Source organism: Podospora pseudoanserina, chromosome 4 (genome assembly GCF_035222485.1).
Source record: "Podospora pseudoanserina strain CBS 124.78 chromosome 4, whole genome shotgun sequence".
Lineage (NCBI taxonomy): Eukaryota > Fungi > Ascomycota > Sordariomycetes > Sordariales > Podosporaceae > Podospora > Podospora pseudoanserina.
In genome coordinates this window covers 3,061,850-3,077,360 of record NC_085923.1, presented here as the reverse complement: position 1 = coordinate 3,077,360, position 15,511 = coordinate 3,061,850, and the positions used below count along the sequence as shown (strand labels likewise).

At 55.3% G+C, this 15,511-nt stretch overlaps 4 protein-coding genes across 4 annotated transcripts; 2 read left to right on the top strand and 2 right to left on the bottom strand.

Annotated features, from left to right (window-relative positions):
- Positions 1-10: 10 nt before the first annotated feature.
- Positions 11-5,877, top strand: MET10 (sulfite reductase [NADPH] flavoprotein component). Its single transcript, XM_062946926.1, has 2 exons — positions 11-2,147; positions 2,438-5,877. The coding sequence occupies exons 1-2, from the start codon at positions 2,118-2,120 to the stop codon at positions 5,612-5,614; spliced, it is 3,207 nt and encodes a 1,068-aa protein (XP_062800794.1). The 5' UTR covers positions 11-2,117; the 3' UTR covers positions 5,615-5,877.
- A 227-nt stretch (positions 5,878-6,104) lies between these two features.
- QC764_406370 (uncharacterized protein) lies at positions 6,105-7,733 on the top strand (the record flags this gene model as incomplete). The annotated part of the gene is made up of 3 exons (XM_062946927.1): positions 6,105-6,134; positions 6,193-6,617; positions 6,668-7,733. 3 exons carry the CDS (start codon positions 6,105-6,107, stop codon positions 7,731-7,733), a joined length of 1,521 nt encoding a protein of 506 aa, XP_062800793.1.
- Positions 7,734-8,001: 268 nt separating this feature from the next.
- QC764_406380 (uncharacterized protein) lies at positions 8,002-9,714 on the bottom strand (the record flags this gene model as incomplete). The annotated part of the gene is made up of 1 exon (XM_062946928.1): positions 8,002-9,714. One exon carries the CDS (start codon positions 9,712-9,714, stop codon positions 8,002-8,004), a length of 1,713 nt encoding a protein of 570 aa, XP_062800792.1.
- Positions 9,715-10,710: 996 nt separating this feature from the next.
- QC764_406390 (uncharacterized protein) lies at positions 10,711-15,403 on the bottom strand (the record flags this gene model as incomplete). The annotated part of the gene is given in 5 exon segments (XM_062946929.1): positions 10,711-12,269; positions 12,323-14,556; positions 14,615-14,933; positions 14,946-15,080; positions 15,318-15,403. The coding sequence occupies 5 exon segments, from the start codon at positions 15,397-15,399 to the stop codon at positions 10,711-10,713; spliced, it is 4,329 nt and encodes a 1,442-aa protein (XP_062800791.1). The 5' UTR covers positions 15,400-15,403.
- Positions 15,404-15,511: the final 108 nt, after the last annotated feature.

Here is a 15,511-nt window from a genome sequence, read left to right as displayed (position 1 = left end):
CGGATAGATTGGGCTTGTCTGCCGGGTACAACGACGGTGGGTGACACGATGATGTATCAACGGTAGGCTGTCGTCCGTCGGCTACCTGATGCCGAGCCTTGGGCAACGGCCAGTAGCGATGTGAGTGGTGATGGGCAACGGCGGTATATTAATACTTGCCGTTATAGGAAGTGCGGACCTCTGGCGAGCAGAAGCGCGATATAGCCTGAACTCGCCAAGGTTGTCAAAACCTGCACACAAGTGTCCTGTTCGGGCTGTGGCCGAGAAGATGCCGGAAACAGGTCGTCGTCAGGCTGGAATGTACCCAGTATAAGTAGTTCGGAGTGCTTGCGCCTGGTGGTGTACGCTGGGCGACGAGATGAGCTGTGAGAGGCAAGCTCAAGCAGATATAAGCAGATTGCAAAGATAAAAACCTGAGCAAAGGGGTCGAGTGGCGGGCGCTGATGCAGCCATCAGATTTGTCAACCGGCCGACTTTCCGCACAATTGACGCAGTCAATAGAGTCACCCTGCAACCTGTCGTTGTGGCGGCACGCTTTTGCGCAAGACTTTGGGGACTCGCGGGACTGCAGTCGACCACGCCTTCCATCTTCGATCTGATGCACCACCCAGCCAGCCAGCTCCACAGTAGCCATTGGCAACCGAGATACCTGTCCAACATGTTGAAGTTTATCTTTGTAGGCATCGGATCGAGGTCAGAGAGCATCACCGGAGACACGGCCCCTGTCCGGCACCTACCGACCGTGTCCATCATCATGGCTGTCTTTGTTCCCCATCTTCCGTCAGTCTGGGCCTCTCATTCTCGCGGCAGAATTAGTCATTGAATGGGACCCGGGCACATCATCTCGGAAGAGTCTCGAAGTTGGAAGACATGTCGTCGGGTGCTGACAACGCCAAGGCCATCTACAATTGATGGGCGCTGTTTGTGGCTTGCATTTTGACAGAAACGTTCTTGCGGCAGCCGGGGCCTTATGCAGTTGATTGGCACAGCGCGCCGCACAAAAGTCGCAGGCTTTGCTGCCGAACCGGGAAGTGTGGAATCGGAATCAGTGACGCATGGGATTGTTTGCCGTCCCGATAAGCATATGGCTCACGGGACCTCGACGTCTTGAACTCATGTTTCCATTTCCAAGCCGGGTGCCATATCCGAAGCTGCGGTGGTGTGCTACCTTCCCGGTTCCGCAAGATACCTATTTCTGCATTCTTCCGAGCTATCTTTACAATTGCCATGTGGTGATGGGATGAGACATCAGGTTGGACGGAAATGCATCTGGAAGACGATGGTGTTCCCGGCGATGATTGTGGTGGAATATCAGACTGTTTCTATTTCACAGGCACAGCATCCAGGTAGATTGTTTCCATATTGTCTTACCATCACCATCATGCTGTGCTGCGATAGTGAGGAGAGCAGATGATGCCCACTCCCCCGCAGAATGGCATTACCCCACATCAAAAACGTGCCCCGCCTGACAGTGGACAACCCACATGCCAAGAGATGGAGGGGCCAGGGACATCCTGTCTGGCACGCCTTTCCTGTCAACGACACATCGCCATGAAGGCATCTCCGGCTGAAGCAGCAACAGATGGTTAAGGCCACAAAGGACAGAATTGAAACTCTCTTCGTCAAGATCAACGTGTCTCTTGGATTTCCACCCCAGTACAGTCACACGAGACCTCACATTCGCCGCCGAGATCACGTCATTGCCGCTAGAGTGCGACATCGCAAGGTCTCCAACCAGTTGAACATGGATCGTTTGATCTGTTCAAGACAGGCCGTTTTTAATCCTATCTCGTGGGTTCTTCCTACAAAGAAATCGTCCTAACAAAAGCAAATTATGCCTGGTCGGCTGTCGGTCAAAGAAGCCGAACAATCACCAGCACCGACAGCCGACATCGCCACGAGATACAGACATCTTGTCAGGCATAACCCCAACCCTGACCGTGCTGCATTACAAACCAACGTCCCCAAACCTCCAAGTCCCCCCACATTTCCACCAGATGCGGTTAGCTCACAATCACGCAATCGACATCCATCAACGCGAGCCTCGAATCGCAGCAAGGGTCCAACGCCCCAAAGACTGCTTTTACCAAAGATTTTGGCTGTGAGATGCGGCACTTATGGGGAAGTTGCTCCGGCTAAGGAGAACGGTAGGTTGTTATTTTTTGTTTTTATTTTTTTCCCAAGACTCATCTCCAATCTTTCTTCTTTTCGCCTTCTTCAAAACCAGCTGTTCCCGCTGGCGCCGTCTCTTCTTTCTATCTACTCAGTTCGTGAGCGCTTCGAGGCAACCCCTGGGCCCCTTACTACGCTATTGCCTCGATATTTCGCGAGCGGCCGAGTCTTTGCTCTTGAAGACGCCTTCAAGAGTACCCCTCCTTCTTCTCCCTCCCTTCTTGCCATTGAAACCCCCGAAACCGACATTAACATGCAGCTGAAGCACGAAGAGACCACCGGAGGCGTTGCCCCGGTCGTCGAGACTAGCACCGTCTCCTCCGGCTTCGAGAAGACCGTGCCCCTCAGCTCCATCTCCGGCCCAACCTACGTGACGAGCCAGCTCCTCGTCCAGCAGGCTGCTTACAAGCTTTCCGACAAGATCTTCTCCTTCTCCCCCGAGACCTTCGATCTCGATGCGGCCGTCAAGGACTGGTCGCAAGCCCAGGAGAAGAACATCCATGGCGAGACCACCACTGTTGTCCCTCTCCAGACCAGAGCCGGTGCCGGCACCTTTGCGCTTGGTTACATCTTCTCCAAGGACTTTGACCTCAGCAAGAGGCGCATTCCCCAGACCCTCCTTGCCCCCTCGCTGAGCCTCCGGCACTTGCGCGCGGCCTTGGACCAACTGTCTCTCCTCTATGGCGTCTCGAGCCCCTTCGTTGCCCACGTCGCCGCTGCCGACTACTCCAATAACGATGGCTTCATCACCGAGTACGAGAGCGCCCTTCAGCTGGCTGAGGACCTTGGTCTCGGTCTCGTCTCGACCTCCTCGGCTCAGGAGGTCCAGCACATGGCTCTCTTCGCCACTCTCCTGGCTTCCCTTCTGCCTACCCTCCACGTCTACGACGGTCTCCGCACCGCCAGGGAGACTTTGAGGGTGGTGGATGCGCTCAGCGAGTCGAGCATTGCCGAAGTCTACAAGTGCATCTCCCAGGAGGCTGGTGCCCTGAACAAGAGGTTGGACACCGCTGGCAAGGTTGTCGAGCTTTTGCGCCTGTTCAACAGCCAGCTCGGCACTTCGTATGCTCCTTTCGAGTACCACGGTCACGAGGCCGCTGAGACCGTCCTTGTTGTCTTTGGCAGCGCCGAGGCTCAGCTTGCCAAGCAGGTCGTTGATACTTTGGCTGCTCAGGGCCAGAAGGTTGGTGCTCTCAATGTCCGCATCTACCGCCCATTCATCGAGGAGGCTTTCCTCGAGGCCCTCCCGGATTCGGTTCGCCAGATTGCCGTTCTTGGCCAAGTCCGTGATGCTTCGGCTGTGGAGGATGCCTCTGTCCAGTCTGCCCTCTACTCTGATGTCCTGACTGCGGTCACCTTTGCCGATAGATGGTCGCAAGAGCCTGCTGTCGTTGATTTCAAGTACCCTGCCTCCGCCGTCCACACCCCCAGCTCCATCGCCACTGTTCTCAGCAAGATCACCAGCAAAGACGATCACGCCGAGGTCTCCTTGACCTTGAGCTCCCTTGAGCAGGCCCAGCAGTACATCTTCTGGGATGTCGACAACTCCGAGGCCGTTGCCTCGGCTTCCGTCCTTGGCAGGCTCCTCTCTCGCGAGTCGTTCAACAACATCTCGGTTCACGAGACTTACAACAGCCTCATCCAGGGTGGTGTTGTCCGCACTGAGATCAGGAGTTCCGAGAAGCCAGTCGATGCTCCTTTCGCTGTCGAGGAGGCGGATGTTGTTTTCGTTGGCGAGGAGAAGCTTCTCAAGGAGGTTGCTATCGTCAAGAGTGTAAAGGCTGGCGGCAAGTTGGCCGTTCGTCTGCCCAACTTCAAGGCTGAGGAGATCGAGAAGCGCATCCCTGCCTCCGTCAGAAAGGAGATCCAGGAGAAGAGTCTCCAGCTCTTTGCTCTTGACTCTTCCTTCTCCCCTGCTTTGGAGAACCGCGCCCAGCTTCTTGCCGAGCTTGCCTTCTTGCAGGTCGCTCGCCCTGACCTTGAGGCTGAGAAGCTCGTCAAGCTTGGTGGCCTCTCTGGCGACCAGGTCACTCTCGTTGAGGTTGCCGATGCCCTCGCCCAAGCCCTTCACAAGGTTGAGGTTCCCGCTACCTGGGCTGAGGAGGACGCCGCTGCCATCTCTCTTGTAGAGGAGCTCAAGCCCACCAGCTTTGTTGCCTTTGACAAGGGGGAGGCTGAGTCGGCTCTGCAGGTCAGCACCTGGCAGGAGATTGCCAAGGGTCTTGCTTTCCAGGAGGCTTACGGCCTCAAGACTGAGCTTCGCCCTGATCTCACCGTCAAGACTCACACCATCCACGTCAAGGAGAACCGCAGACTCACTCCCCTCACCTACGATCGCAACATCTTCCACATCGAGTTCGATCTCGGCACCTCTGGCCTCACCTACAACATCGGCGAAGCGCTCGGCATCCACGCCGATAACGACCCCAAGCAGGTCCAGGACTTCATTGAGTGGTACGGTCTCAACGGTGATGACCTTGTCCAGGTCCCCTCGCGCGAGAACCCGGCCGTCTTCGAGACTCGTACCATCTACCAGTCTCTCCTCCAGAACATCGACATTCTCGGCAAGCCTCCCAAGCGCTTCTTCGAGTCCCTCGCCGAGTTCGCCACCGATGAGGCTGAGAAGAAGAAGATCGAGTTCCTCGGCAGCAAGGAGGGTGCCGAAGAGTTCAAGAAGCTCTCCGAGGTTGACACCGCCACCTACGTTGATGTCTTCCAGACCTTCAAGTCGGCTCACCCATCCTTCCCTGACCTTGTCCGCATCGTGTCCCCTCTCAAGCGCAGAGAGTACTCCATCGCGTCTGCTCAGGCCGTCACTCCCACTTCCGTTGCTCTGATGATTGTCGTCGTCGACTGGGTTGACAGCCAGGGCCGCACCCGCCAGGGTCAAGCCACGCGCTACCTCTCTGGTCTCAAGCCGGGCACCCCCGTCATCGCCTCCGTCAAGCCCTCGGTCATGAAGCTGCCGCCCAAGGACACGGCTCCCTTGATCATGGCCGGTCTCGGTACCGGTCTTGCTCCCTTCCGTGCCTTTGTCCAGTACCGCGCTATGCAGAAGGCTCAGGGCAAGGAGATTGGTTCCATTCTCTTGTATCTCGGTTCCCGTCACCGCAGAGAGGAGTACCTCTATGGCGAGGAGTGGGAGGCGTACATGGACGCCGGCGTGCTCACCCTCCTCGGCGCTGCCTTCTCTCGTGACCAGCCTGAAAAGATCTACATTCAGGATCGCATGAGGCAGACGATGAGTGATATTGTCAAGGCTTATATTGAGGAGGAGGGATCTTTCTACCTGTGCGGTCCCACTTGGCCGGTGCCGGATGTTACTGCTGTATTGGAGGAGGCGATTGCTACTGAGGCTAAGCAGAGCGGGCGGAAGGTTGATCCCAGGAAGGAGATAGAAAGGCTGAAAGAGGACGGAAGGTATGTGTTGGAGGTATACTAAGTTGCCGTTTTGGACATGTCATTTTAGCGAGGGTAGTTTTGGTAGATACAAAAAGGCGTTGTTTATTTTTGGTTTGCTTCATCTTGAGATATCTTTCCCCCCTGAATTGATGATGGATGGTGTTGTTGCTGTTGAACGGTGCGGGGGAATCTCCACTCGGTGGGCCATGATCTGCAGCTACCCCAACCCCGGATAATTGGTGGCCAATGGTATTACACAAAGAAGACGCGGAAGACGCCAGCCGGAGTGTGGGGTAAACCGGGGTTGTTTGGAGGAGGGAGGGGGGGGCGGCCGGTGGAGGGGTGGACTTGGGACGACCTCGGGCCTCGCCGGTTTGCATCGCATGCAGGAGCTGGAACCTACATCATCACTTACTTTGTCTCCCATTTAAATAGGTCTTGTCTTGGTTGTCCATTGGATGTATTTGTCGTCTTTTGTGACCGTTGACTCACGCGTGCCTTCGAATAGGTAAGCTTTTGGAACCATCACCATGTCCGGCGCTATCCGAGCCCTGCCCAACGTGAGTTCTTTATCGTCAAGGTCATGAATCATGGAAGGAGAACTGATGAGATGAACAGCGGGCAACCAAAGCCGCCTCCCTCCTCCGCACAATTCAATATACTCATCCCCCAAACTGCCCATGCCACTCCAACCCCGGCCATCACCACCACACCCAGCACCAACAAAGAACCCAGGTCACCCGCTTCGCGGATAGGGTTCAGAATGGCAGCAAGAGGGGATATGCCACCCCGTCTCAGGACCCTTCCAAGCTGAAGGAGTACGCCTTCGAAATGGCTGCCTCTTCCATCCGGTTCGGTCCCGGGGTGACGAGGGAAGTAGGCATGGATCTGAGCAACATGGGGGTCAGAAAGGTCGCCGTCGTGACAGACAAGACAGTGGACCAGCTGCAGGCGATGAGAGCGGTTCGGGAGGCACTCGACAGCCAGCCAGGGATCGAGTACAAAGTCTTTAACCAAGTCAAGATCGAGCCCAAAGATTATTCGCACGTCCCTCCCCTTTTCTCCCCGCCTTCCCTCACTAACCCCCTCCCAGCATCAAAGAAGCCATCGCCTGGACCCTCCCCTACAACCCCGACGCCTTCCTCGCCGTCGGCGGCGGCTCCGTAATCGACACCGCCAAGCTAATGAACCTCTACTCCTCCTACCCCGAAGCCGACTTCATGGACTTTGTCAACGCCCCGCTCGGCCTCGGCCGCCCGATAGACCGCAAGCTAAAACCCCTAATCGCCATCCCAACCACGGCCGGAACCGGCTCCGAAACAACCGGCACCGCCATCTTCGACCTCGCATCCCGCAAGGCGAAAACAGGCATCGCCCACAGAAACCTCAAACCCACGCTTGGGATCTGCGACCCCCTCAACACGGCAACCATGCCCTCGGCTGTTAAGGCCGCTTCCGGTCTGGACGTGTTATGTCACTCCCTAGAATCATGGACCGCAATCCCCTATTATGAACGCACACCCCGCCCTACAAACCCCATTTTACGGCCGGCATACCAAGGCTCGAACCCCATTTCCGATATTTTTAGTTTGTCCGCGCTGAGGTCAACGGTCAAGTACCTCCCCCGCGCGGTCAGAGATCCGGAAGACACGGAGGCACAGTCGGAGATGCTCCTCGCTGCCACCCTTGCCGGTGTCGGGTTTGGCAATGCAGGTGTTCACCTCTGTCATGGGATGTCGTACCCTATCTCGGGGCAGAACAAGGGGTATAAACACGCCGGTTATGACGTCAGCGATCCCATTATTCCCCATGGGGTCAGCGTGGCGGTGACTGCGCCTGCGGTGTTCAAGTTTACGGCGGCGAGTAACCCTGATCGACATCTCCAGGCGGCGGAGGCGTTTGGGGTTGATGTGAGCAATGTCAAGAGGGAGAGCGCGGGGGAGGTGTTGGGCGAGGCGATTAAAAAGTTTTTGGAGGAGCTGGGGGATCAGCCCAGGGGGTTGGGCGAGCTGGGGTTTGAGAGGAAGGATATTGAGGGGTTGGTCGAGGGGACGATACCGCAGGCTAGGGTGCTGGTTTTGGCTCCCGGGTTGGCGAAAGAGTTGGAACAGGAGAGGGAGGAGTTGGGGCAGCTGTTTGAGGAGAGCTTGAAGCATTAGGGCAGGGGAAAATGGAAATGTGAATTGGGCAAGTAGGTGAAGCAAGTGGGATCTTGAGATGATTTATGCAATCGAATCATGGGACTTGAAGCAACATCATAGAGTCGCCGGTTTGATACCAACTACCGCATCTCTTCTTGACATTCTCCGTCCGACAGTATTTTCCACGTCATATATATATCACACTATGTAGCCCCCATCCACCGCGTCTCTAGTCAAGAATCCCTTCCCATCAACCGCTCCAAAATGGACCAAACACACTCTTCTTCTACCCAGTCTTCAGCGGCCAGCTCTTCCACTTCGTAGCCCACCCGTCACTCCCAACCGTCACGGCCTGCGGCCACAACTTTGCAAAAATCTTCCAAAACAAGTTGTCAGATTCGATCCCCCCCACCCGGTCCCGATTGAAAGCAATGTCCAACTCCCGGATGGTCGTGCCTCCTAGTCCCCTGTTGTCAAGAAAATACGTCCTCTGAAGTCCACGCCCCCATCGATCGAGCTCAAGATTGCTTCGAGAACCAGCTAGCCAGAACGACCCGTCCCACAGGAGATGGGGTATCCAGAACAATTCAAAGCCCCGGGCTCTCAGTAGCATTGTTTTCAGTTGGCAGGTGCTACCGCTGGCGCAGCTGGCTTGGGTGATGGTGTGAAAGATGGCTTTGGCCAAATCAGAATCCACGGCGGCATTCACCATAGCTTCCATAATGTGGCCATTGGTGTAGTAGCGCCCCAACTTACCAGGCGCAAGCTTTCGGCCGAAACTGTTCTGAAAATGGGACGTGGCAAACGCAGGGCCCGATGGTGGTCTATTGCGAATCACGGATCTCGAGGGCGAGGCATCCAACTCCAACGACAGCCTCTTTAGCATCTTGAAGCTACCACCGATAGCTCTATATCGATCAACCTCATCCCTATCGCCCATCGACCGCTTCACCGAAATTGACAGGTCCTCAACAGCAGGGTAGCGGTTGCCCAGCTCGATGATCTGTTGCTTTGCTGGGGGCGGGCCCAAGTTATGTCCATCCGCGGCATATTCGTGCGATACAGGTGCAAACCACAACCTTTTGAGTCTGTGATTCGGAAGCCCCGAGATGTTGCCGTCATGCCCGGCTAGTGAGACGACCCCGTGGTTCCATCCAAGCAGATGCAACCTTTTCAGCTGCGCCAGGGTGCTTAGAAAATGTCTGGCCGCTTTGTAATAGTCGACTGCCTCCAAGTCTTCCTCCCTTAGTGCTCTGAGATGGAGGGATAGCGACGTCAGCAAAGGGAAGCTCAGTGCCGAGAGGCTCTCGATTGCGTCTTGGCGAAGAGGCGCCAACAACGTCAGGCTTTCAAGCGCAGACATATCGATGCGAGCTCGCCATTCGGCAACATGTCTCTTTTCAAAAGGTTCACCTCTTTTCATGTCACTTCTCGAACTGCAGGGCCGCGAAAGTTGAAGGTTTCGAAGGGGAAGAAGCCGAGTTTCTTTCCCAAGCGCATTCTCACAACTTTGTTCTGCCCTGAAAATGAAGGGATGGTCTCGTGGGACTGGTTCGGGATAGTGACACTTGCGAAGGTCGCGCAGGTTGGGTGCCAACCCTTTCGCCGTTAACATCTGATAAACTGCCTCAACCTGAGGGCATCGTTCAACTGGCCGTGCGTATGGTTCTAGGCACTCAGCGGGAGACAACCAGATGCTGTAAAGACTTGATGACCTGATGAGCGCGAGCTCGTGGGGGTCTTTCACCGTCCAATTGTCGAGACTTCGCAGATGCCAGGTTCGCAAATGGAGGCGTGCAATTCGCTTCTCGTGCACTACCAGCAAAAGGGAGGGTGGGAACTGGCTAAGACACTGGAACACGACATCCGTTAGACCCGAGAGCCGTCGAGCTAGCTCGACGACCGGTGCCCAAACGTGATCTGTTTGGTACATGTAGTCAAGAGAACTTGTGCTCGGGATGTCGCGAACGTCGTGTCCGAACTCGAAATCGGCACCCATAATCTTACTCTGCTCGAGCTCCCATTCGGTGTCGTTTCTCAACTTGGCAGGAAGTTGCCTTTCGAAGAGACTACAGATCTTAGGAAGGGCTTGGTCTGTTGCAAAATCGTGGGGTGCTTGAACAAGCGGCACAAGACTGTAACGACGCTTTGAATTTTGAATCAGGGAGATGTTGCGAACCTTACCCCAAGCCTCATGACGGAGGAGAAGGGCTTCGCATTCTGATACTTGTCGAGCGAGTCGAGATGGAGTTGAGACGTAAAATATGATGGTGTGAAATAGACTGTCCTTCGCGCCTGCATGGGAACTTCTGCTGGTCTGGGCCAAGTTCCGAAGGCTCTCCAAGTCGTCATCAGTTCGGAGGTGTTCACAAATGAGAGTCTTGAGCTCCACGGGAAGCCCATCAAACGTAGCGCTCCCCATGTTGAACCGTCGAGCTTGCTGTTTGAGATGAGATGTGGGAGAGTGAAAAGTTGAAAGTCACAGCCGAGTTCGCAGCCACGCAGGAGGAGATTTAACAGCTGAAAGTTTGGGATGGAGCGAGCTTTAAGGGCCCGCGTGATGCTCTCTGTGTGGCAACCGCTAATAACGTGATAGGCGGTGCCTAAAAGTTTAATCGATTGAAACCTACGTTATCGTAATCTCTGTCTCTCCGTCGCTGCCTCGTATCCCATTTGACTTGTGGCCTCGCACGTCAATCAGAAAATAAACACTAACCCCAACATCACCCCATTACACCAGCGCAGGAAAGAAGGCCAGGGACCCCAAGGTGTTTCTCAACGGTGGCCCTTGGACTCACCTCTTGAGAGCACCCTGTTCAGCTAGTTTTTCTCCTTCCTCCTCAGGCTCCCGCAACATTCGAAATAGGCTTTTCGACACCGGTGATAGTAACAGCATCTGGCAGTCACACATACATCATTGAATAAACAACCATCCAAGAATTGGCTAAAAATACCACCACTTTTAACATCTCCTTCCCCCGCGCTAATCATGACCCTACGCAAACCCAAACCCCCTCGCATTCTCCAACGCCATCCCCAACCTCTCCCTCAACGTCTCCTTATCCTTATACTCGGGCAACAGCAACGTGCTATAACAAGTATAGCTCGTCGGCAACCTCCCTCTGTTCCCCGTCCCCCCCGGTCCCAGCTCATCATTCTCCACCCCGTTCTTCTGAATATTAAACACCACATACTTCATCCCCCCGACAGGAACCCGATCGCTCGCCGTCACAAATTCGAGCAACTTCCTCTTCATGTCCTCGTCATACCTCTTCACAATCGACCAAAAATCTTTGATTGTCCGGTGGTGTTCATCATAACCAGTGTATTTCGCGTAGCGTTTTAGTTCAGAGATGTCAATTTCCTGCACACCCTCGACGAGTGACTGAAGGAGCGAGGGCGTGAGGAGGGATAAGGATTTAGGCTGGAGACAAGTGCGAAACCCACGGGCGAAAGCTTCGAACTGAGGGCGGACAGAGACCGTAGTCAGGTAGCGAATGTAATCAGCAATGTACTCGTCCCTGTTGTGGATAGTGACTGGCTTGGACTCTTCTTCCGGGTTGTACTCATGGGGAGCCGGATTCCACGAGGCGTGGGAGGCAGTTTTGGAAAACTGAGGCCACTCCTCCTCCGAGGGGGTGTGGGTGTCCCAATCACCGCCTTCTTCGTCACCCCCCGAAGCAGACGGCCGCATCTCCCTGATGACGTGGTGGCCAAAGGCCGACGTGGAAAAGTCGTACGTGATGCAAAGGTCTTCGAGCTTTCCTTTCGAGCCATTGTCATCCCACTGCTCAACTTCCGTAAGCGAGCTTGCAATATCAGGCCAGCCGTCGGCAATATGGCGGAGCTTGTCTACCGGCTTGCCAAGTAGCTTGCGGTAGAGAGCCTTTGGAAACGTCACCGGCAACGTCAACCCGTTGTAGACCGCAAGAGAAACAAGCAGCCCAATCAGCTCAAACTTCCACTCGTCCTCCAGCGACCCGGGCACAAACCACGCCATCCGACTTCTCTCATCGACCGTAAACGCACCATAATCCGGGTTCAGCGCCTCAGCCAGCGCCAAGCGGAAAAACTCCTGCTGAACACCACCCAAATCAAACCCTTCCTCTCCCGTAGACTCCCCAAGACGGACCTTGAGCGGCCTCAACAACTCCCTCTCCTCCCTCCTCCACAGCTGGTTAAACGCGTCCTCGATAACAGCTTCCCTACGGATATCGAGAACCAAGTACTTTGTAGCCGCCGCACGCAACCGCTCCGTCAGCACCTCCTTGTGATGCCGCGTCAAGCTGGAGCGTGAAGCAATCACGTCAATCCTGTCCTGTAACGATGTCGACTCCTCGTACGACCTGCTCATGCGCGAAAAGTTGATGGACCGGAAATAGGTAACCAGAGTAGAAGGGTTGAACAGAAACGGATAGTCGAGAAGGTGGATCTTTTGTCTTGTTGACACGTGCGATAACCACGCGATGGGCATCTGGACTGTGTCGAGCCTCTCGGCAAAGTACTCGGAGCGGAACTGAGCATCGCCCAGCAAGAGCTCATGACGTTTGTTGTCTACAGGTCTGTCAGCATTTGACCAGGTCAATCTTCACAATAGAGGTGCTCACATATAGCCTGCATCAACGCCAGTGCGCCACCAAAAGGTCCATCCCCCTTGATCACAGGGGAGCCACTCCAGTCGCTAAGCATGACAGTCCTCGCCCAGTCCAGCAAAAGGATCGGAACACGGGTCTCATGCAGAGCCCGCTCATTGAAAGAAAAGTCCAAGACGTAATACACCGCTCCGGCATGAAGAAAGTTTAGTTGAGAGAAGAGAGGCGCCAGCACATCTGGCTCTGGCTGCGAGTCATCACCGTCTAGGTCTCCATTGGATTCGCACAGGGCATCAAAATATCTCCTGGTGTTGATGGCGGTAAACAGCCGTCGAGCCAACCTCAGGGCCAAGTCGTCCGTGAAGGCGTCCTCGTACTGAAGACACAGCTCCGTGGGCTGGTCAGCAATGGCGCCGCTACGGGTGAGGCTCAGACCGTGCGACCGAATTCTCGACATATCATACAGCCGTTGGGTAGCCTTTTCTGGGTCAGATGGATCCGGAGTTATGAGTGGCGCAGCGGCAATCAAAGCGTGGAGGCATATCGACATGAGACGACCCGCCTCTGTGTTTGAAAGAGATTCCTTATCCCTAAATAGCTTCGCCGTCGGGGATCGGGGCGCCAATAGCGACTCTGGAGGCGCAAATAGGCTTCCCGCCGCCATCCAGAGACTGTGGAAAACCAGGCTTGGGGCAACCCGGGTCATCCTGAGCATGCAGTACCATAGTGTGTGAGAATCATAGAGTTGTCCTTGTTTCGAGAACGATTGAACAGCGAGTTGTGGATCGCTGAGGACGTTGAAGAGAGTCTGTTCAATGAACAACTTCCACTCTAGTTTGAAGTTTGGGCACCCAGAGGCAAGCTTCTTGCGCTTGAGCATCTTGCCCCGGCCGGGGTGTCCGTTGTGAAACTTGGTGACTGATGGCGGCTCAAGCATGTGTTTCTCTGCTGTTCCATCGTCTTGCAGGACATCGCAGATGAAGTCGACAACGTCGGCATGTAGCGTCGATAGTGCCTGTGGAAGAACGCTTTCGTCGTCAGACTCTGGCTCTGGGTGAACCATCTCTCCGGATCCGCTGCTGCACGATCTGTCAGAGGACCCCCCTGAGGGAACGCCTAGCTGCTTTGGACCACTTGGATCAGAAGTCCTCGTCCCGTCTAACTGACTTCGCCCAAGATAGTTCTTCAAATCAAGGGTTTTCGGCGGCGGCATCTTCTCCAAAGCAACATGGTCAAAGTAGCCAGCCGATGAGAGCTGCGAGATTGGTCTGGAGAGTGTCGACCCTGTTGGCTTCGGCCCCCTTGGCCCCCTATCTGTGCTACCAGAGTTTCCGCGTGGCGATCTGAGTAGCCCAGGGTAGGGGTCATCGACCAAAGAGTCTTGTGTGTAAGGGTCAATGGAAAGCTGCCGCTTAGGCACAGGAGGATTTGATGTCCTCAACTTGGCGTTGGAGTTGCGGCGGGGGTGTGCAGAGCGAGAAACGGCCGGCGGGTCGCGAGAGTGGCGATCATCTTTTGAATCTGAGTCTTTCCCATGTTGTCTGCCCTTTGGTAGCGGTCGACTGTTAGCCGACGCACCGTTGGGCTGGACCGACGACGCCCTGGTCCGTGGGTTCCCCCCGTTATCCCGGTTAGCCTCTGCTTTTACTGCTTCGGCATCACGCCGGTCTGGAGCCGACTCCTCCTGGAAAGCTTTTGTCCTTTGCGTCATGTCCTCTAGCGCAGCCGGCGTGAGCCACTCCAACATCTTGAAAGCCACAGTACCAAAGACGTTGGCCGCAAATGATCGGTGGTCTTTGCTCACTGGCTCCTCCACCACCTCAAACCCAGGTTGCCATTGTTGTTTCGGGCTTTCCACATCTTTCCCAATATTCATTGACCTGCTTTTTTCCCTCGCATCTCCCGTTGATGGCCTGCCGTTATATCCATTCCTCCGTGATGACACCGGGCGAGAATTGTTGAGCTGTGGTTTCGGAGACGTTCCCGTAACACGATCGGTGTGCAACCGCTGCTTGGGCACAAACAGGAGCGAGTTGAGCGCAGCCGGCGGGGCCTTTGGGGTTCGCAGGTTGGGACACAGGCCATTCTCAGGGTTATCTTGGCTAGCGAGGTAAGTAGCCAGCGTTCTCGCGCTCGTTGTGTTGTATCGTTTGATCGGGGCCTGGCCAGCGGCTCTCTTCCGGCAGGTGAAGCAAGTCGGCGTTACGCAATGTTCGGCGCCGCAACCTTCGCGGAGCTGGACGATATACCTGGGCAGCAACAATCGTCAGCCAAGACATCTAGGTCCATTACCCTATCATGACATACCTCTGAACTATTTGCTGAAAGTTGTGTCTTCGACTCGCTTTGTGGACGGCATAGACACGCTTCGGGTTGTCGATGTCCTCCACCAGGTCCTTCAGCTCGCTGGGCGCATCGCATGGTAGTCTCGCGAAGGGGGCCTCCTCCCAGAGCCCTGCCAAGACGTCGAGGTCATCGGTGCTGCTGTAGCTGTGGCTGCTTCCGGCCGCTGGCCGCATGGTATCTCGAGTCATGACATGGAAATCGATGGTTGTAGAGTTGGGTGGTAGGAAGTGGACGTCGGGTTGATATCGGGATGGAGGATGCAGAGGGCTGGCTGCTTGTGGTGCGGTGCGCGAAGCGACAGCGGGGAGGGCGAGATACAGGCGATGATGGGACACAGCAGGAGGTGCAAGGGTTGGCTCAAGTCCTGAGCGATCAGTTTGGCAGCGGATGTTCTCTGAGCAACGTGAACAGGTAGCTAGTTTGAATGCTGGAAACAGAAGACGTTAGAGGGTCTCTTCGATGGGTGATTCCAAGTTGGAGCGGGTTGAGGATGGTGAATGGCTCTCGGTCAGCGACTACGGTGCGGCATTCGCACTGGACCCTCGCTCAGCTCGCTCGCAGCGTTACGCTATGCGGCCTTGGCAACCTGGAACCCGTGCAGCGGTCCCACCTCTAAGCCAAGCCTGGAGCCTTGGCAACAACCGCACGGTTTGAGTAATAGCACTGTGAGAGCACGCCTGACTCGGTAAACGCCAGACTTGCTTGCCATCATCAGAGCTTTGAGAGGGTTCCAATCTGGGACTCATTTGAACGTTGTGTTTGGAGCGTTGTCGCTGCAAGGTTGAAAGCTGCAAAGATCAGGTCGGGTGGGGTTAGCTCAACCTTCTAGAGTTCCAAATCCATGGGTTCAAGGTTTGC